This window comes from Macadamia integrifolia, chromosome 6, assembly GCF_013358625.1.
Source record: "Macadamia integrifolia cultivar HAES 741 chromosome 6, SCU_Mint_v3, whole genome shotgun sequence".
NCBI classification, from domain to species: Eukaryota; Viridiplantae; Streptophyta; class Magnoliopsida; order Proteales; family Proteaceae; genus Macadamia; species Macadamia integrifolia.
In genome coordinates, this window is record NC_056562.1 from 9,043,988 (window position 1) to 9,067,088 (window position 23,101).

General features: G+C 41.1%; 1 protein-coding gene across 8 annotated transcripts; it reads left to right on the forward strand.

The window, feature by feature from the left end:
• Nucleotides 1–627: 627 nt before the first annotated feature.
• LOC122080741 lies at nt 628–22,836 on the forward strand. 8 transcript variants are annotated; one of them, XR_006140894.1, is made up of 5 exons: nt 628–783; nt 938–1,028; nt 1,487–1,559; nt 2,384–2,530; nt 22,576–22,836. XR_006140894.1 is itself a non-coding variant. In XM_042647558.1 (4 exons), the coding sequence occupies exons 1-4, from the start codon at nt 753–755 to the stop codon at nt 22,707–22,709; spliced, it is 333 nt and encodes a 110-aa protein (XP_042503492.1). In that variant the 5' UTR covers nt 628–752; the 3' UTR covers nt 22,710–22,836. The 8 variants fall into 8 exon arrangements, 2 of the variants coding, with proteins under 2 accessions (XP_042503492.1, XP_042503491.1); XR_006140889.1 differs by lacking the exon at nt 1,487–1,559 and having other exon boundaries at nt 628–787; XR_006140893.1 differs by lacking the exon at nt 1,487–1,559 and having other exon boundaries at nt 628–787; nt 2,396–2,530.
• The last annotated feature ends 265 nt before the right edge of the window (nt 22,837–23,101 follow it).

Below are 23,101 nucleotides of genomic sequence, written 5' to 3' on the forward strand. Positions count from 1 at the left end.
AGTACCATATGGAACATGGTAGCAAGAGTGACCTTGAACTCGGGTTGGCTCGACAAGACCGATCGGGTACCAAGTGAAATATGTGCACCCAAGCCTTGCACTGGCATAAACCACTAGGCTATATACAAGAAGTAAGGGTACATGCTAGTAATTTTGTGTGCCTGTGCAATTTAATTATGAGGATGAGTTTGTCCCCATTGAAGTCCAAGTGGAGCACTAGCAATGGACTAACTAGGTTAGTATACTCACCTGAAATATACCCACCTAAGATATACTCACCTGAGAATACCCACCTGGGTATACCCACCTGAGATATACCCACCTAAGATATACTCACCTGAGAATACCCACCTGGGGTATACCCACCTGAGATATACTCACCTCAGATATACCCACCTGAGATATACCCACCTGAGATATACTCGCCTGAGAATACCCACCGGAGATATACCCACTTGAGATATACTCACCTGAGAATGCCCACCTGAGATATACCCACCTGAGATATACCCACTTGAGAATGCCCACCTGAAGTGTACCCACCTATGACTAAAAGATATTTTTGGGGTCCAGGTATATAAGGGGCGACATTTATTGTCTTTTCCCTCATTAATGGTAACTGGTCGATGGGAGAGTAAAGAAGAGAGAGAAAGAAGAAGAAAGGAAAACGAGGAAGAATAAGAAGAAAGAAGAAGGGGAATCGACCGTAGAGCTTCACTGAAGCTGAGTCTGGGTATTTTGAGCCAGGATGAATGATTAGCTCACTGGGATCTTCGATTCTATGTAGGTATTGCACATATTCCAAGAATCTTTGGGAAACCCTCCTTTCTTAAACCCTTTTTTTGATTTTTGAGAAATAACCCACTTGGATCTTGCTAATCTTACATGGATAATCAAATCTAAGGACTAATGGAAGGTGTGTACAATGATTTTGAAGGATTGGAAGGAGTGTTGGCAAAAATCTAGAGTGGAAGTTCTTGAGCAAAAGAAGTGAAATTTGGGGTTTCATTGGTGTTCTTAAGAAAGAGGTAGGAATCTCCTTCTTTCTTTTGATTTGATCTTAGATCTAGGTTGAGGATACATGATTGGACCTTAGATGGATGATTATGATTGGACCTTAGATGGATGATTTAAGTCATCGGATAGACCCCAAACAAGTTCCCCAAGCCGAAGAGAAGATGGGGAAGAAGATGGGAAAATTTCGTTTCAAGACTGGGGTGTTCCAGGCTCAACTATCTTTGAGTTTTTGGCCCACCTGAGTTCCCAGAACTCAATTTCTGGGCTCTGGGTAAGCAGTGGGCATGAAACCGATGGGCTATGAAGCCCGCCTGTCTTTGGCTCATGCCCACTTGTTTCCAGAATGCTCAAAATGGGTCCAAATTAGATGGGTAACCTCCATTTATGATTCTAAACCCGATTTTAGTATTCAAACATGATGATTTTGACCCTAAAATAGTGAAATGATAAACCATTATGTTTATGATAGGTTACACTCATTATACACGTACCCACACACGAATTTCTTACGTGTCGGGTACAAGCACCGTGTACATATACAGGTAAGTGGGGAGTGGACTCTGATTTAATTTCAGAATGTTATGCATCATTTGACATATGTTAGTGTAGCCATGTCATAATGTCACTTGTGTGTAGACTAGACATCACATATGCCATATCATGCATTTGAATGTGCATTTACATAATATGTTATACTTTGTGTTATGATTGAATATTCATTATATCTTGATGTATGTGATGGAGGAATCTCATTTGGACATGATATGCATGTTTGATTTTAGATGCCATAGTTGGCTTAAAAACGAGTGCCTGGTGGCTCGTGGAATGGGACGCAGTGCCTTCGTGTAATTATGCTATGCTCATGTAGAAATATGTGGCTAGGATTTATATACCCCTTTGTGCTATGACCCTCCCCAATAGGGCTTAACGTGTTGGGATACTAATGGGGAAAGCATCGGGTTACGTTTGTCGAACTCCTTCAGTAGTTAGAAGTACGCACGACTGATCGCTATGACAGTTGGTAACCTCGGTGGTATATTCAGAGGGCTAATCGTACTGCTTTAATTTTGGGTGGAGTCACCCATTTACTTTCTGTCATTTAAATTTACTGGGAGTCAGCTTGCATTTTAAATTCCGGTATCAATGGTGGGCCTTCTCTGACAACCCTATGGGCTTATCGCGGGTTGGTGGTTGTGAGTAGCACATAGCCTATGACCTAGTAATGTTGTTAGGCTAATAGGATTAAAATGAATTGCATATATATAGGCACATATGTGTTGTGACTGTTTGTGCGGTTTTCCTTGTGTGGTCTTCCTTTCCACTTACTGGGCTAGTGAGCTCATCCCATGTGCACAACTCTTTTTAGGTGATTTTACAGGCTACCTTCCTGGAGATCAGGAGTCAAGCCCCACCGTGGAGTTTCCCTCTGAGGACTGGTGGGTCCCTAATGAGTTCGAGCATGATGCCGATTGCACGTGCGAGGATCGTGCTGCATGGCAGCAGTGACCTATGGGTGATTCTTTTTTATTATTTTAATGTACTCTCTTGTTATGACTTGATGCTTAAATTGTTATACTTTTGTGTATTATTATGCCTTCGGGCCTAAATGTATATAACTCTTATAACTCAATTTGGGTATCAAGTATTTGAGAAACAATTACAGGTATTATTATGAATAGGTCTTCCATTAAAAATACAGGTCTTATCTTAGTTTAGTAGATGTATGATGTATTATAGTTATTGCATGGTTGATCCTGGCATGTTGTGAGTTAACCGAAGTTAACTCGATCATCGACTCTATTCTGTGCGAGCAGGGTGTGACAACGGTGGTAACAGAGCGCAGCATACTGCTTAGACCCCATAAAAATATAATAGGTCTGGGGTGGGTGAAGATAAAAGCCTTATGAAAAGTTAGAAAGCCTTAATTAAATTTAAAATTTGCAACTCTTATATTTCATGGCATGTATGCATTGATAGTATGAATTCTAGTTAACTAGTTGAAACTGTCATAATTAAATTTACTTGTTAGTGAAAATTTTAACAGAATTTTGGCAACATAACGGCATAAAATGAGAAAACCAAAAACTTTTCAACACGAAACCTGATAGACAACAAAAATAATATGATAAAAACATATGGTGACTGACGCGGCCACCATGAAACCACGTGGTTTAATATAAGCGAACCATTCAAAAATTTACAATTACTATCAAAATTATAATTCAAATTTTAAGTACAAAAATGAAATAAATTACAAAATGAATGGCAGATGCTATCATTACTTAAAGCGATACTATTCTGATCACATAAGTAAAGCAGGAAAGTCAATTATGAAACCCAAAATAGTTAAGACTGTCAAATAAAGCTAAAAAGTCAAGTAAGAATGTCAAGTAAAAGGTTAGAAGAGGGTAATAGGCCACTAGCCTAAAGTACTAGTCAGAGTTGTTGCTAGAGACATTTAAAGGCTCTCTTAGGTGAACCCTGGAGTCGATGCCAAGATGCATGTCCCAATGAGTGAATCGATCATAGAGGTGCACCACTCTCCTATGCACACATCAGAAATCTGCAAAGATCACCTTAGAGGAGTGGTACATATCCCAGGTGAGTCGCTGAAACCTAGACTCCATCTCTCCAAACTATCTCCGCATCTGGAGCTCTCTACTGGTGTTCTCATCCACTCTCCTAAGAAGCTCCTGCTCCCTGGCCGCACTCTCTTCAAGCTAAACTCTAAGCTCAGCCTAACCTTCCCTCAAGGTCCTCAACTCTAATAGTAGGTCCTGTAGGATAGATGCCTCTCCGGTAGGTGGGGGAGCTGAGGCCTATGTGCCAGAGGCACTAGGGATATCTGGGAAACTAGCTCTGGCTGATCTGGAACCCCTAGCTCTAGGAAAAGCTAGGTCTGTTGCCCTAGTATCCAATGGCACCTCCTCCAACACCTCATCCTCTCTGATATCCTCATGATCAGGTACCCCCTGGAAACCCTCCTCCTGATATGGGAAATAATCCCCGTCATCTCTATCGTGCTCATCCTCATCTATGGGCACATCCTCCCCTTACTCCTCAGCTACCTGGGCTCTACCACCAAGGCATGCAGGTTCATTTTCCTCAAGTTACTTTCTGTGAACTTGTCCCTTGGGACCGATCCCACCTCCTTAGAAAGCTCAACCAAAAAATGCTCGAAGACTCAAGTGAGAGCTCTGCCATAGGGTAGGTTTGCATCCTCTGGATGCATGGCATGGTGGTGCATGGACCTCAGCATGAAGTAGGGAAGGCATAGTCTAGGTACATTGCCCTTAAGGGTTGACAACAAGCAGGCAGCTAGGTAGGTTGGCATGAAACCCACCTAATTCCTATGACCACTCCTAGGAGCTAGGTTGGACTACACCAATCTGGCAAATACTTTGACCACAAGGGAAAAGGATAACTCGGATGCAGGTCTCACACGTGAGCTACTGATCACCTCATAAATGTGCTCCTACATGTCCCGGCTCATCAGTGGAACTATGCCTCTGGTCCCAGGAGGATTGCAGTAGTGGATGCCCTCTGAGGAGATACCCATAATCTCTCTCAGTCTATCCATAGTAAGGATGATATCTACACCCTTCACCAATTTGATTATGGCAAACTCGCCCTCCTCCTCTATAGCCTCAAGGTTGTAGTAGAACTTCCTCACCAAGCTCTTGTATCGTGGTCGGTCGATTTGAGGATAGACTCCCAACCAAGAGTGAAAAACCTCTATAAGAGGTGAATACGGGAATAATGCTCCACAACCACCTATTTCTCTAACATCACAGGTAGTGAGCGGAAAGTACCCCACGAGGATGTAGCTCTCGAACTATAGAAGACCATCTCATCATAGTCAGATGGGTCTTCAAGATCCTCCCATTCTCTAGATGGTGATGGGGCTGAAGAACCAGACCCCACCTCTTTCTTCTTGGCCTTGGAAGCTTTCCTTTTCTTGGAAGGATCGATAGGTTCCTTGCCTTTTCGTGGTGAAACCCTAAAAATGCAAAGAAAAGAGATAAGCACATGATGTAAAATTAGAAGTTAAAGTATAAGGAATACCAAGTTGAGACAGACAGTAGAAGTGGAATCAAAGAAATGAATATAATGAGCTATAATAGCATCTGGCAGAAAGTTTTAGGAAATGTGATCTAAGATAGCATATTACAAGTTATCAAACTTGGATGCCTAAATCGGCCAAGTGATTCAATACATAGATAAGAAGGATTAAGATGATGGAAATCACTAAGTAAACACAAGTGATGCAAAGTGATTAATGAGATGATGCATGTGGTGATTGCGGTATACAATGATCCCAATGAGATGTAGCCTTAATGCATGAACAAGTCCAAGAATATAGAATATGAGTAGATCCTTTCAAGAGAACATGAGAAATAGTACTAGATTAAACAAGAGACAACATATCACTATTGGGTTCGAAATAAGAAATGGAAGGATTTCAAACAAGTCTACCAAGCATGTAGGAAATTTGAAATTTGGGAACCTAGCCAAATGAAAGGTATACACTTCAATGGAAACAATTATTGATAATTCTAATATGCTTGAGGAATTATGATTCAAATGTAAACAATGAATTCAAGAATGGCTAGGTATAAAATTTCTTAATTTTGTTGCCCTCTCTTTTGGGCAAGTCTATATTAGAATTGAGAACAACCATGCCGCCCAAATTGGGGCAAAGTATGCAATGGAATGAATAGTAAACACTATAGAAGCCCAATATTGCAATGGAAACAAAGAAATCACAAATGGAATGCTAGATTTACATAGAGGAGAGAAATGAATAGTAGAAGTCCCAAAATTGATGGTTAAGGCATAAAAAGGGGGAAACTTGCTCCAAAGTTTCCATTCTATGGATCAAAGTACTTGGAAACCATAATCTAAGCTCTACATTAGCATGTAAATGGTTTTCTATGGAGGAAATAGAAGAAAAAAACTAAAGTTCCAACCACATTGATGATTTTCCAATCAAAAAGAGATAAACCTAGATTTTAGAGAGAAAACAAAAAGAAAGAGGGTTTGTGAACTTACCTTAATGATTGTAGGATGGAGAATACAACTTAAATGGATCGTTGTGTCAATTCGACGAGTTGAGTCATATGGAATCGCCTAAGAATCACCTGAGTTGGAGTGAAGGGGAAAGGAGAGAGAATGGGTGAAAAACAGGGGTTTAAACCCTTTAAAACGCAGGTCTCAGGTAACTTTGGCGGGCATGAAACTGGCAGGGTTCAGCTAGCTATGCCCACCGGTCTTTAGCACGCCGGTTTTGGCAGTGGCTGCCCGATGCCACCCGTGGGTCCTACATGGCCTGCATTGGTGGGTTTGAAGGTCATTTTTGAAAAATTATGAGTTTATAGGGGAGATTTGGGCCGACACATATAATGAGATACAAATTTGGAGTTCGAATTATTATGTGCAATTTTCTTCGATTATTTTGGGATGGAAGTGCACAAGATTGCATGCTAAGCTTTGAGCAATTGTGTAATGAGTTGTAATATTAACCTATACAAAATTGTTATGCAAATTAGGTACACTAGTGATGGTAAGCACTAGATCCGAGGGTGTCGCTCGAGGTGCACCTCGGGGTCCTCGTCCTGTTGGTAGGCCACCAATCAATAGGAGGCCTCAATCTATGGGGCAAGGACCTAACCCACAACCCCAAGAGACAATCAATCAGAATGTGGCTCATGTGGATCCATCCATAGCTACACTTCCTGATCCTCCACTAGTACTTATCTCTAGTGATGTTGAGAACTTGATTCAACAATCGAATCAGATTCTCCATCAATAGATTCTCTAGCAACAGTAGGCATTTATAACTGCTATACAATAGCAATGGTATGTTGCACTACTATGTCAGCCTCCCCAGGGAGATATTCTACAAGGTCCAACTGGAGGGCTGGTGTTGGGGCACAGGTTGGAGGTACATCACCTGGCATCAACCCTCAGAACCAAGTTAGAGGTACACCACCCATACTACTGCAGAGTACACCTCCATACATGATGCCACCTCCTTACCCGTACCATCCGATATATGCACCATATTTTTTAGTCAGTGGGCCATACCATAAGAGTGGTGGAGTCATTCAAAAGAAACCTACCACCTACATTCACTAAGGTGGGAAGTGACCCTTTGGAACCGGACCAATGAATTCAAAAGATTGAAAAGATATTTGAAGTGATTGAGTGCACTGATGCTCAAAAGATTATTTATGTGGGGTTACATTTTAAGAATGAGGTCAACTCCTTGTGGCAAGCCTTAAAAGCCATATTGTTTGCCACACACCCAGAAACTACATGGGAACAATTCAAGGAGTTATTCTTGGTAAATTATTACCCTCAAAGTTTTAGAGACCACAAGGAAGCGTAGTTCTCAGCCTTAACTCAAGGAAGCAAGTCTGTCCTTGATTATCAGCAACAGTTTGAGGCCCTATTCTACTTTGCACCCCCTTATATGAAATTGGTTGAAGAAAAGGGTAAGAAGTTTATGAAATGATTGAACGTATCCATTGGCACGATACTTGAGGCATTAGATCTCACTGACTATGCCTTGATTGTACAGAAGGCCAAAACCATTGAAGACAAGCTGACAAGTGAATCATCCCTCACACCTGGTGTGTGGAAGAGAGCGAACCCTTATATAGATTCGGGCGGCCCGAGTAAGAATTTTCATGGATCATACGATTTGATCCTTCATATAGGCAGCCCTATAGCCATCGGGTTATCCTCCTCGACCCACTGGTGGGCCGGGTACTACATCTTTTTGCTTGAATACTAGTAAGGTGCCCACAGCTACTAGGCCACCTCACCCTCCACTTGCTATGGGTTAGGCTCAGAGAGCTTCTGCTCTGGTTCAAGCTTTACAGAACTGTTGTTTTAGTTGCCATTCATATGGGCATTTTGCTAAAGATTGCCGAGCCCGACCAGCCTTACCAGTCTATCAACCTTCTGGGTATAGACCTGCTTTGACTCAAGGGAGTCAACCACAAGGAAGGATGTATGCTTTGTTAGATGAGGAAGCTGAAGCTAGCACAAAAGTGGGAGCAGGTACGATTTAAATTGAGAATTGCCTTCTGGTAAATATAGATGACATGCTTTACTTATGTGCATTGTTGTATTAGGTGTCCTACCTGTATCAGGTGTACCAACATATGTCTTATTTGATTTAGGGGCTTCACAATCATTTGCATCAAAGAGATTTGCTGAGAAACTTGACGTGACACCCAAAATATTAGAGTATAAGATGATAGTTAGTACACCTATAGGTAAAATTTCATAGTTGAAGGAAGTATATGGGCCATGCACCATTGAGATCAGTGGGAAGCAATTATATGCCCAACTCATCAAGTTCAACATGCAAAACTTTGATGTTATAATAGGCATGGATTGGTTATCAGCACATCAAGCAAGGGTGATGTGTGCTGAGAAACAGATCAAGGTGATCGATAATGAAGGGAAGGAACTGATATACCAAGCGGATATGATAAAGCGGACTAAGTCCTCATCTCAGCTCTGCAAGCGGTGAAGTTGTTGGAAAATAGGTGTCAGGGGTACCTAGCATCGGTGATTGATTTAGATGTAAAGGTCACACCTCTAGAGGAACTAGAGGTAGTTAAAGAATTTCCAGACATCGTTCCAGATGATCTGACTCAACTACCACCTGACAGGGAGTTAGAATTTTCTATAGATTTGATTCTTGGAGCTGCCCCAATATCCAAGGCTCCGTATAGAATGGCACTAGTATAATTAAAAGAATTGCAAGTACAATTACAAGATCTATTAAAGAAGGGATTCATACGCCGAGTGTATCACCTTGGGGTGCTCCAGTGTTGTTTGTTAAGAAGAAAGATGGAAGCCTACGTATGTGCATTGATTACCGAGAATTGAACAAGTTAACCATCAAGAACCAGTATCCATTACCACACATAGATGATCTATTTGATCAGCTAAAAGGTACTAAGATATTTTAAAGATTGACCTCAGATCCGGGTATTATCAACTCAAGATAAAAAGTTGTGATATACCAAAGACAACCTTTAGAACTCTGTACGGTCATTATGAGTTCTTAGTGTTGTCTTTCGGGCTGACCAATGAACCAACATCTTTCATAGATTTGATGAACCGTGTGTTTCACAATGTTCTTGACAAGTGGGTCATTTTTTTCATTGATGATATCTTGATCTACTCGAAGTCAAAAGAAGACCATGAAAAGCACTTAAAGATGGTACTACAAAGACTGAGAGAGCAACAATTGTATGGGAAATTCAGCATGTGTGAATTTGGCTCAAACAGGTTGGATTCCTAGGACACGTGGTGTCTGAAAATGGAATCGAAGTGGATCCGGATAAGGTGAAAGCCATAGTATACTGGGAGGTACCCAAGAGTGTAATAGAAATTAGAAGTTTCTTGGGTTTGGCAAGTTACTATAGGCACTTCATCGAGAACTTTTCTCGGATTTTAGCACCAATGACAGAGCTGACTAGGAAGGGTATAAAGTTTGATTGGTCAAAGGAGTGTGAAGAAAGTTTTCAAGAGCTAAAGAAGTAGCTAGTGTTAGCACCAGTGTTGACTATTCCTAAAGGCATGGGTGGAATGACAGTGTATACCGATGCTTCCAAAGTCGGATTGGGATATGTACTTATGCAACACGACAAGGTGATAACATTACAATGGACTTCATCACTGATCTACCATGTACACCCAAGGGAATGGATGCAATTCAGGTAGTAGTTGATAGGCTTACTAAGACAGCTCGCTTTATTCCGATCAGGACCAATTACACTATAGATAAGCTAGCACAACTTTACATGGATAATGTGGTACACTTACATGGTATACTGGTGAGCATTGTATCAGACAGAGACCCGAGGTTTATCTCTAGATTCTGGAAAAGCTTACAGCAAGCCTTGGGATCACAATTGAACTTGAGTACGGCCTTCCATCCACAGATAGATGGACAGTCTGAGCAGACCATACAGATATTAGAAGACATGCTCTGAGCCTGTGTTATGGAAATAAGTGGTAGTTGAGAGGAATATATACCTCTTATGGAGTTTGCTTATAACAACAGGGACCAAGCTACAATTAGGATGGCTCCATATGAAGCATTATATGGTAGAAAGTGCAAAACTCCTCTATACTAGGACGAAATAGGTGAATGTTAAATGCTTGGACTGGAGATGATTTAGATGACATGTGATAAAGTCGATATCATTAGAGAAAGAATTTAAGTAGCCCAATCATGTCAAAAGAGCTATGCAGCTAGCTGTAGGAAGGAAATGGAATTCCAAGAGGGAGAGAAAATGTTCCTCAAAATATCTCTTACCAAAGGTCTGCGCAGATTTCATAAGAAAGGCAAGTTAAGTCCGAGATAGATTAGGCCATTTGAGATTTTAAAGCGAGTTGGGATAGTAGCATACATGTTGGCATTACCACCTTCCCTTAGCACTGTTCACAATGTCTTTCATGTATCCATGTTGAAGCAATACGTTCATGATCCATCCCACGTGCTACCTGTGGAACCGAAATAATTAGAAGCTGACATGACATATGAAAAACATCCGGTTGAGATCTTAGACTGGAAGGTGAAAACTCTCTGCAACTGCTCTATCGCTTTTGTAAAGATTCGGTGGCCTAACCACCCAATCGAAGAGGTATCTTGGGAGAAAAAGGATGATATTCAAACCTTATATCCTCATCTTTTCGGACAACCAGGTACTACAATTTTGGGGATGAAATTTTCAAAAGGGGGGGGGGTAATGTGATACCCTACTTTCTAAACCCGCTTTAATTGCCTGTATTGACTTGGTTGATTATATAGGGGCTGAACTGGAGCGAACTGATGCAAGTACCATATGGAACACAGTAGCAAGAATGACCTTAAACTTGGGTTGACCCAACAAGACTGAGCGGGTACCAAGTGTAATATGTGCACCTAAACCTTGCACTTGCATGCACCAAGAGTCCATCTACAAGAAGTAAGGGTGCGTGCTAGTAATTTTGGTTACCTATGGAATTTAATTATGAGTATGAGTTTGTCCCCGTTGAAGTCCAAGTGCAGCACTAGCAATGGGTTGACTAGAATGGTATACTCACCTGAGAATACTCACCTGGGGTATACCCACCTGAGATATACCCACCTGAGATATACTCACCTGAGAATACCCACCTGGGGTATACCCACCTAAGATATACCCATCTGAGATATACTCATCTAAGATATGCTCACCTAAGAGTACCCACCTGAGATATACCCACCTGAGATATACTCACCTGAGAATGCCCACCTGAGATATACCCACCTGAGAATGCCCACCTGAGATGTACCCACCTATGACTAGAAGATATTTTTGGGGGCCCAGGGATAAAAGGGACGACATTTATTATCTTTTCCCTCATTAATGGTAATTGGTCGGTGGGAGAGTAAAGAAGAGAGAGAAAGAAGAAGAAAGCAAAAAGAGGAAAAAGAAGAAGAAAGAAGAAGGGGAATCGACCATAGAGCTTCACCAGAGCTAGGTCCTAATATTTTAAGCCCGAATTAATGATTAACTTGCCAGGATCTTCGATTTGAGGTAGATATTGCACATATTCCAAGAATCTTTGGGAAAACCCCCTTTCTTAAAACCTATTTTTTATTTTTGGGAAAGAACCCACTTGGATCTTGCTAATCTTACATGGATAATCAAATCTAAGGACTAATGGAAGGTGCGTACAATGATTTTGAAGGATTTGGAAGGAGTGTTGGTAAAAATCTAGAGTATTTGGAAGTTCTTAAGCAAAAGAAATGAAATTTGGGGTTTCATTGGTGTTCTTAAGAAAGAGGTAGGAATCTCCTTCTTTCTTTTGATTTGATCTTAGATCTAGGTTGAGGATACATGATTGGACCTTAGATGAGTGATTTAAACCTCCAGATTGACCCCAAACAAGTTCCCCAAGCCGAAGAGAAGATGGGGAAGAAGATGGAAAAATTTCATTTTAAGACTGGGGGTATTCTGGGCCCACCTATCTTTGAGTTTCTGGTCCACCTGAGTTTCCAGAACTCAATTTCTGGGCTTTGGTGTAACCGGCGGGCATGAAACTAGTGGGCTACGAAGACCACCTGTCTTTGGCTCATGCCCACCTATCTTTTCAGAATGCCTAGAATGGATTCAAATTGGATGGGTAACCCCCATTTATGATTCTAAACCCGATTTTAGAGTTCAAACATGATGACTTTGATCCCAAAATAGTGAACTGATAAACCATTATGTTTATGATAGGTTATACTCATTATACTCGTAACCACACATCGGATCTCTTGCGTGTCGGGTACAAGCACCGTGTACAAATACAGGTAAGTGGGGAGTGGACTCTGATTTAATTTCAGAATGTTATGCATCATTTAACATATGTTAGTCTAGCCATGTCATAATATCACTTGTGTGTAGACTAGACATCATATATTCCATATCACGCATTTGAATGTGCATTTACATAATATGCTATGCTTTGTGTTATGATTGAATATTCATTATGTCTTGATGTATGTGATGGAGGAATCTCATTTGGACATGATATGTATGCTAGATTTTAGATGCCACAGTCAGCTTGAAAATGAGTGCATGGTGGCTCATGGAATGGGACACGATGCCATTGTGTAATCGTACTATGCTCATGTAGAAGCATGCGGCTAGGATTTATATACCCCTTTATGCTATGATCCTTCCCAACAGTGGTTTACGTGTTGGGTTACTATTGGGGAGAAGCATCAGGTTGAGGTTGTCGAACTCCTACAACGGTTAGAAGTATGCATGGCTTATCGCTAGGATAGTCAGTAACCCCAGTGGTATATTCAGAGAGCCAATAGTACTACTTTATTTCAGGTGGAGTCACCTATTTACTTTCTCATTTAAATTTTTTGGGAGTCCGTTTGCATTTTAAATTCCGATATCAACGGTGGGCCTTATCTGATAACCCTATGAGCGTATCGCGGGATGGGGTTCGTGGCTCATACCTGGGGTATACACGCACTGTGGTTGTGGGTAGCACATAGCCTCTGACCTAGTAATGTTGTTAGGTTAATAGGATTAAAATGAATTGCATACATATAGGCGCATGTGTGTTGTGACTGTTTGTGTGGTTTTACTTGTGGTCTTCCTTTCCACTTACTGGGCTAATGAGTTCATCCCATGAGGACAACTCTTTTTAGGTGATTTTGCAGATTACCTGCCTAGAGATCAGGACCCGGGCCCCACTGTGGAATTTCCATCTGAGGACTGGTGGGTCCCTGATGAGTTCGAGCATGGTGCCGATTGCACGTGCGAGGATTGTGTTATATGGTAGTAGTGACCCATGGGTGATTCTTTTTTATTATTTTGATGTACCCCCTTTTTATGAATTGATGCTTAAATTGTTATATTTTTGTGTATATATCATGCCTTCGGGCCCAAATGTATATAACTCTTATAACTCAATTTGGGTATCAAGTATTTGAGAAACAATTACAGGTACTATTATGAACAGGTCTTCCACTGAAAATACAGGTCTTATCTTAGTTTAGTAGATGTATGCTATATTGCAGTTACTGCATTGTTGATCCTAGCAGGTTGTGAGTTAACCGGAGTTAACTCGGTCACCGGCTCGGTTCTGTGCGAGCAGGGTGTGATAGATCTCCACTTGATGCGACTCATAGCAACATTGTCTCGATGTTTCCAATGCTTTAACCTCGGTTGGCACTTGGTTATCTTAAACCACTTGAGAGGACCGGGTAAAGGTTCTCCCTCCTCTCTTTCTTCTTACTTTCTTTCCTTTCTTTCTTCTTCTTTCCCTTCATCTCCTTGCTAAAACCTCTCCATGTCTTCAATGGTGTTCACCTACCTCCTGGGGCATGACTATGACTTCATTGCATCCAATGGAGGAGGTTTGATGGCTTCATTGTAACTTCAAATTAAGCTCCCTTCTTCCGTATTCTTCTTTATGTAATTTTAGGGTTTTAAGTCACTCACCAACTCTCACCAACATTCCGAACTCTTTTGTAGAGCCTTGCATCTCGAGATAAGGGAATGCAGTAGCCCTCAAGGGGGGAGATCATAAGAACTACTAATGAAAACTATAATAACAATACAACAATTTCACAATATAACATTAAGAGTTACAAAAATGCAAGCAATGAACATTGTTTTTCTCTTCCTTGATAGAAAAAACAAAATATTTACAACTTCCACTGTTTTATCCATGGATCAAAATACATCAGATCTTCAGAAGAACAAAAAGAGAACAAAAACAGATCATTCTTCTCTTCTCCTGATCGATCTCTGTATCTTCATGTGGTGAAGGCTTTGAAAAGAATAATTACCCACAAGGGGTGAGCTACAACAACCCAATGAGTAGATAATACCTAAATCATTCAACTAAACTTTAGCACAAAATACAAATATAACTTAACAACAATAGACTTACATGATTTATATCATTATCCACAAGGCCAAATACACACAATAGGCATAACATAAATTTCCCCTTCACAATCACTTCACAACTACCAATATACGTGATCGCACTTCTCCTACCCTTGCTATGTGAGAGGGATCACCACAACCTCACTTTTCCCCTGTTAAGTAAATTACACCACAATATCACCAAAACTCTCACTCCTTATCCTACTAAGTGAGGTTCACACTTGATACCCACACTCCTCCTTCCCCCTCTAAGTGAGGTTCACCACAACATAAAGCAATACACAACGTAACATAATATAAATCCATATCACACATGCAATATTTTGCTATCACACCATTGTCCAAAAGCATTACACATATGCACCTCATGTATCACTAAACTAATAATTATTAATTCAGAAATGTACATCCGTCCAAAGTTAAGGAATTGATTTATCCACTTACCTCACTTATATCAATTATAGCTCAATTACAAGCACCAATAAGCAAAAATGAGTTGGAATCTAATTCACACTTCACCTAAAATTTAAACCATTAAAAATAGCTTAATGACCTTAGAAAAATCAGATCTAAGAGTCAGTTCCCAATAGGTTGAGGCCACTAAAATAACCAAAATTCAAGAACAGGCCCAATCGGCTCTCCAGATCACCTAACCGGTTTGCCAGCCAATTACCTAGGCTGGAAACCCAGTGCACGCCAGTTCACAAGCCGGCAACCTTTGCCAAGAAAGCTTGAAAAAAATGGGGTTCCAGAGGCAACCGGTGCACACCATTTCCTTTGGTGGTGCACCTACAGAGCAAAGCAGCTTGCACGAACCGTCATGCGCATAACCTATTTTTGAGCTCAGGATTTGGGATTTTGGTGTAGGATTAAAATCTCTAATCAAGATATAATCCTTAGACCCATAGATCACCATAGATAGATTAAGAACACCAAGAATAAGGGACAGAAAATATAAATCATAAAAACGTACCTTGTTTGGGATCCATAGTAAGAAAAGGGCAGTGAAAAACCTTCTAATCCACGTAGCAAGGTACTTCTCCTCTATTCCCCTATGATCACTGGCTAGATGAGGAACCTGAACATACAAGGGATGAAGCCACAAGAAACCCTGTCTCTTTCTCTTTCTACCTTTCTCTTCAGAATGCACATTATGAATAAGATTAGGGTTAAAGGAGGTACCTAGCTCTCTATTTATTAAGTTTCCCAATGGACCCACTCATCACAAGTCCAATGGTTAACTAAAGCCCATACTAGCCAGACCACATAGAAATATTCTAGCATTCTCCCACTTGGGCTATATTAATTGGCATCAATTTTTGAAAACTTATTTTGTCCTTAAAAAGTAATTTCAAGCTAATCATCACGTTAATACACGTGTATTAAAATGGTCTAGAGACATCTCTAATAGTCAATCCTATCCCATAGAGTCTCATACACTGAATCATGGCAATAATTGCATCTTGTAAATGACATAGGACCTTCCATGGTCACAAGAGCTCTCAACTCTACTAACATGAATTCAATATGGTAGTGTGACAATTGGATAACACCTATATAGTGGTTTCATATTTGTTATCCCCTTATCAGTCCAATTTTCTCTCCCTTAAGTGGTACAACCACTTTAGAGAAAATTCTTTATGGTTCCAACGAACCTATATGTCTTATCTTCAATAACTTGAGTTATACTTTATGTGTTATAAGACATACTTTAAGGCTAATAACTAAATGCCTCAGCCTTTGCTCAAGGTTAACACATACCTAAAGACTTCAAACATTTATATATATATATATAACTACCAACATATGAAACACTCATGTGTTAAATACAATAGTTATAACAAAACTGTATTTTATTGAATAGAATTGCATGTAAAAGATATTTAATATATAATAAGAAAATTACCAGAAGGTAAAAATACAGTTGAAAATTTTATTACACAATAGAGTAAAACAAAATATCTCCCACTAAACAATCACATCTCATGATGCTCATAAGCCCATGCTAATTACATGTCTCTCAAAAACACAAGGGCGAAGGCGTTTAGTCAGGGGATCAACAACCATATCATTTGTACCAATATGCTCCATTGTGATGTCACCTTTCTTAACATTTTCTTTTATGGTCAAATATTTGACCTCCATATGCTTGGACCTTGTGATACCTTTACTGTTGTTAATGAACAATACAACAGAGCTATTATCACAGTACAACTGGATGGGTCTAGCCACAAAATCAAATATTGTCAACTCCCTTATGAGGTTCCTAAGCAAGGTTTGAACTATGTGTATGAGCCTTGTCCAGTAACCATAAGCGGACATAAGTTGAATGCTCACTTGATTGAGTTAGATATGACTGACTTCGACGTGATTCTAGGGATGGACTGGTTGTCCACATATAGAGCAACTGTGCTATGTGTAGAAAAGATGATCATTTTTAGACCTCGTGATGAGGGTGAGTTCGTCTTTCAATGGGATAAGCCCACAAAATCCAAGAAGGTTATCATATCAGCCCTCCAGATGAAGAAGCTACTAAATAAGGGATGTCAAGGCTACCTAGCATCTGTAATGGATACTGAGATAGCGGTTAGACCATTGACCGAGCTAGATGTGGTGAGGGAATTTCTAGATGTATTTTTGGATGACTTGATAGGTTTGCCCCTGGACCGAGAGACAGAGTTTGCTATAGATCTATTCCCCAACTCGGCACTAGTGTCAAAAGGCCCTTACTGCATGGCCCCCATAGAGTTAAAGGAATTACAGGTGCAACTTCAGGATCTTCTGAAGAAGGGGTTCATTAGACCTAATGTATCTCCATGGGGAGCACCGGTACTGTTTGTCAAGAAAAAAGGACGAAAGTAAGAGACTATGTATTGATTACCAGGAGCTTAACAAGCTAACCATCAACAACCGGTATCCCTAGCCAAGGATAAATGATTTATTTGATCAATTACAGGGTGCCAAGGTATTTTTCAAGATTGACCTTAGATCGGGCCACCACCAGCTCAGGATCAAGGATAGTGATGTCAATAAGATGCCCGTCAGATCAAGGTATAGACATATAAGTTCTTGGTGACGTCATTTGGATTGACAAATGCACCAGGTGCATTTATGGATTTGATCAATCGAGTATTTCAGGATGTGTTAAACAAGTTTGTGATCGTATTCATTGATGACATCTTGGTATACTCCAAGAGTGTAGAGGAACATGCTATTCACTTGAGATTAGTACTGCACCGTCTGAGAGAGTAGCAACTCTATGCCAAATTCAGAAAATGTGAATTCTGGTTGTCACAGGTAGCATTCCTAGGCCACATTGTTTTAGACAAGGATATAGAGGTTGACCCAGGCATGGTGAAGGTAGTTCTAGAATGGGAGACTCCCAAGAATGTGGTAGACGTACATAGTTTTCTAGGATTGGTCAGACACTATAGGAGGTTCATTGAGAACTTCTCCTGCATTGCCACCCCAATGACCTGACTCACACGAAAGGGTGTGAAATTTGAGTGGTCCGATCCTTATGAAAAGAGCTTTAAGGAGCTAAGGCAAAGGTTGGTATCAACTCCAATTTTGACTATTCCGACCAGTATAGGTGGTGTGGTTGTGCATAGTGATGCCTTTAATCTAGGATTGGATTGTGTATTGTTGTAGCACAGGAAAGTCATTGCTTATGCATCCCACCAGTTGAAGTATTATGAGAAGAACTACCCCACCCATGATTTGGAGTTGGTAGCAGTGATTTTTGTATTGAAAATCTAGAGACATTACTTGTATTGTGAAAAGAGTGAGATTTATAGTGACTATAAGAGTCTCTAGTACTTTTTCACCTAAAAGGAGCTCAACATGAGACAGAGACGTTGGTTGGAGTTAATGAAGGACTATGACTGTACTATCCACTATTACCCAAGAAAGGCTAATGTGGTAGCTGATGCACTTAGTCGGAAATCCTAGTCACTAACTCTTACATTGCTGACCACCAATGAGCATCTCATAGAGGAGGCCAGGAAACTAGATTTGGAGCTACTAGTGGAAGGTGTCACCTTGCCACTATCGGCATTGGTGGTACAACCTAGTCTAGTGGATAAGATCACTGCAGCTCAGGCTACTGATGTAGAGTTACAGAAGTTGAAAACAGATTGCAAGGAAGAAACATGAAAGGATCCAAATTTCTTTGTGACTGAAGGAGGGATTCTCAAGTTCAAGGGGAGGTTATGCATGCCTAGTGATGGTGAATTGAGAGATACAGTTTTAAGAGAGTCACACAGCTCTCCATACTCCCTTCACCCCGGTAGCACCAAAATGTATAAGGACCTCAAGGGCTTCTACTAGTGGAAGGGAATGAAGAATGATGTGGCCACACATGTGTCTATATGCCTCACATGCCAGAAAATCAAGGCTGAAAGACAAAGGCCCCATGGTTTATTATAGTCACTGCCTATTTTAGAGTGGAAATGGGAGAATATTACCATGGACTTCATCATAGGTCTACCCTGCACTCAGTAGGGTATGGATGCCATTTGGGTAGTTGTAGACCGCTTGACCAAGGCAGCTCACTTCATTCCAATCAAGGTCACATTTTCTATGGACAAGTTGGCCAAGTTGTATATTGACAACATCATCTAGTTATATAGTATACCAGTTAGCATTATCTCTGATCGAAATCTCAGATTCACTTTCAACTTCTGGACGTGTGTGCAGAAGGCTATTGGTACACAATTAAATTTTAGTACAACATTTCACCCACCGACCGATGGCTAGTCGGAGAGGACTATCCAGATATTGGAGGACCTACTTCGAGCATGTGCCTTAGATATGAGTTACAGTTGGGATGAGCACATTTCCCTTATTGAGTTCTCCTACAACAATATCAGGCCACCATTGGAATGTCCCCATTAGAAGCACAGTATGGTAGGAAGTGCTAGAATCCACTCTATTGGGACAAGGTTGGTGAGCGGCATATTCTGGGTCCAGATTTGATACATGCTACTAGTGAGAAGGTGGGTGTGATTAGAGAAAGAATTAAAGCAGCTCAGTCCAGACAGAAGAGGTATGCTGATGTTTGGAGAAAGCATCTAGAGTTTGGGGTTGGAGACAAGGTATTCTTATAAATCTCCCCAGTTAAAGGGGTAATGCAGTTTGGCAAGAAAAGAAAGTTGAGTCCTAGATTTATGGAACCTTACGATGTTCTAGAGAGGATCAGACTAGTGGCTTACATGATAGCCTTACCACCAGAGTTGGAGGGTATATATGATGTTTTCCATGTATCCATGCTGAGGAAGTACATTCCCAACCCCCTCACGTCTTAACTTACATACCCCATGGGTTAGACGAGGACCTTGCCTACGTGGAGTATTCGGAGAAGATTGTTGACAGGAAGGACCACATTCTTTGCAATCACAACATATCCTTCATCAAGGTGAAATGGATGAACCACCTAGAGTCGGAAGCATCCTAGAAGCAGGGAAGAGGAAATGAAGAAATAGTACCTTGAATTGTTTAATTTACCATGTACATTCAATTTTGAGGATGGAATTCTTGTAAGGTGGGGGGAATGTTACTCCCATGCCCAAACCCGGTCCAATTTGAACTATTGTGATAGGTCTCGGATTGGAGGTGGAAAGTACCACTGGGTTTTGGCTCGCAGCTGCCCATGATCAAAGGGGGAGAGACGACCCCACATGTTCATGTATTGCTTGCCAGTCCAACTGGAGGGGATTCATACCTTCTGATCCCAGACGGTAAGTGACCGACACCCCACACCTGAATCCCGGTACGCATCAAAATTGCCAGAAGACCATGAACACAACCTAGGGTAACTACCTGTGTGAGACTAGCTGGTGGACAACAAGTAGTCAAGACAGGTTACTGTCAACCTATCTTGACCACTAGAAATATGCCACCGAAAACAGCTTGGGCATGTTTCTGATGGCCACTTAGGCTACTGGTTGGGCTCTGATGCCCATGGGCCCTGCCACCCGCATCATGGACAACCTTAGATGATCCCAAGTACTTACCCACACCTTCCTCATGATGTGTGTACCTTACGCAGATTAACATACTTGGATCGGACTATGGTCAGCCAAACAGGCCCCAAGGCCTAACTTACCATATAAGTGGAAATAAGGATTCACTTCCTCATTTCTCACTTGTACAAATCATGGGAGAGGGAAAGGGGAGGAGAGGAAGAAAGAAGAAGAAGAGGAAGAAGGAGGAGGGAAGCTCACCTTGGTACCGACTACCCGCCTAGTTGTCAGACTCCCCGTCAGAGGTAAGTACTACCTCTTCTATCACTCTCTCTCTTTATTTTAAGCTAGGGTGAGCTAGGTATAGGTGGAATCTTAGACCACAAACCTCTTGAGCTTGGGGATCTTGTATTTCACCTCCTCGGTGCCATTGCTAAGCTCAAACCGAGTCTGATGAGCTCCGAAAACTAGATTGACCAAATGACCACCTAGGTGTTTCGATCGACATATCTCCCAAATGGCTTGGTGGAATCTGGATTTTAATAGATTATAATAAAGTTGAGAACATCCCCCACAAACTCCACAGAACAAATTCTGGTAATCGGGCCCGAGCCGAAAAGCCCCAAAACTCATTGGTAATTTTTGCACTGCCATCGAAAATATACCATTGGAAATATCCTGGGCCTGTTTCCACTAGCTGTTTCCAGTGAACATGTTAGCCTTAGGAGCTCTCTGTTATGTCCACCAAAAACACCACTAATATTTTTGGTGGACAGTGACTGTTTCTGGTGAGTGTTTCCGATGACAGTACTGTCACTGTGGGACTTTGCCTATACCCTTTGGGGATACCCCTGTGGACCCCTCCTGATGGTCCTAACATGTATTGATGGTTGGTTACCCTTGTGCTTAGGGAAGTGATGTGCACATACCCCGAAGCTGAAATTAAATTAAACACTCGGTGGCCATACTTGGAACCCGATCCGATTGAACTTAAACAAGGTGAGGGATGGTTGACGTTTATTTTTGAGAACGTTTATTTATTTTAGAACTACAAACATGTATAGGTTCTCACATGATTATTTAAATTGTTTAAATCATAATGATGTTCTATCACATGTATTATTTTGACTGGAATGCTATGAGATGTATATCAATATGTGTGGCAGGATCCGGTGTGGCCGAGGTGGTATTGGTACCATGATCGTCACGTAATTGTTGTATGTATGAGACGGAATCCAGAGTGGCCGAGGTGGTACCAGTACAATTATTGTTGTATGTTTGTTGCATTCAAGCATTGATTATGTACATTAGAGTAAGTCATAGTCGCAGATTACACTAGTCATAGTCGCAGATTACACTTTGTGGCCGATGTGTTACCGGTATCATGTACTCTAGGACTGCATTTGAAAATAGATACGCTTTGTGGCCAATGGGGATACCGGTGTTGTGTAGTCTATACTCAACTGCTTTGCATGTTAGATAGGTATATAGTTATGGGTTACACCTTGTGGCCGATGTGCTCCCGGTATCGTGTACCCCGGGACTATACTTGGAGATGGACCCGCTTCGTGGCCGATGGACATACTGGTGTCGGGTGGTCTGTACTAACTATATTATTATGAAGGCATGTAGGATATTGTGGTTAGGTGACATTCCCCATGCTATGTCCCCTTGCTAACAAGGGGTAAGGTGTTGGATAGCCTATTGTAGTATGTTCGATGAACCTTCCCAGAATGCCACACCTGTGGTACGATGTGATTTTTGCCAGAGGTGGGAACTTATCCAGTGTTACCGATAAACATACAGGTGTTGTGACTGCCAGGAGGGGGTTATCAGGGGTTTTATGGGTGATCGATGGCAGCATAAGGGGATCGACAGGCTCCTAATCACGACAAGGGCTTGTATCGTTGTGTAGTCGATGGCGGTTCCGAGACGAGGGATACAACCTAATGTGCCATAGTAGCATTAACCAGACTTAGTTGTATTGTTAGGTGGATAATAAAATAAATGAACTGCATCACGAGCATCATGGACTATGTGTTTAATTTCTGTAATCATGCATCATGAATTATATATGCATTGCCTTCGCTTGGTTGTGCATGAACCTCATGTATAAGCCCCCTTTTATGATGATGTAGGTACAGTCATGCCTATGGCTTGTGACTCTCTTTCCTTTGGACCCGAGTATGGAGTGAGCGATTGGTGGATGCCAGAATTAGGGGAGCATGACCAGGATTGTGCCTGTGATGTATGTGCTTACGTGGCACCATGAGTATTTTGTTATTTTGATACAAATTTGTGAATGGTATACTTTGAACTAATTTTATAAGTCTCAGATATTTGTAACCAGATAAATTGGTTTTGGATATTTACAGTATCACTTGATGTTCCCCATTTTATTTTGATTTTGTTATTATACTCTGATTCTGTAGCTATTATTTGGTTGTGATGTGAGATTATGAATCGTTAAGGTACTGCTAACAGAGATCCTGGTAGGTTCATAAGACGGGTAAGCGTCTTACTCACACCACCGGTATTCCTATATGGTAAGTTGGGTCTACTAGACGTGGGGTGTGACAGAACCATTCACTGTAAAACCTTCAGGTTGAACCATATAGACCACCTCATCAAGGTTTCCATTCAGAAAAGTAGTTTTTACATCCA

Coding starts and splice junctions, on each gene's coding strand:
- LOC122080741 (XM_042647557.1), top strand. CDS start 753: ATGATTAGCTCACTGGGATCTTCGATTCTATGTAG. Junction 788..937: donor GGATCTTCGATTCTATGTAG/GTATTGCACATA, acceptor ATGATTTTGAAG/GATTGGAAGGAGTGTTGGCA. Junction 1,029..1,486: donor TTGGTGTTCTTAAGAAAGAG/GTAGGAATCTCC, acceptor TGTTTATGATAG/GTTACACTCATTATACACGT.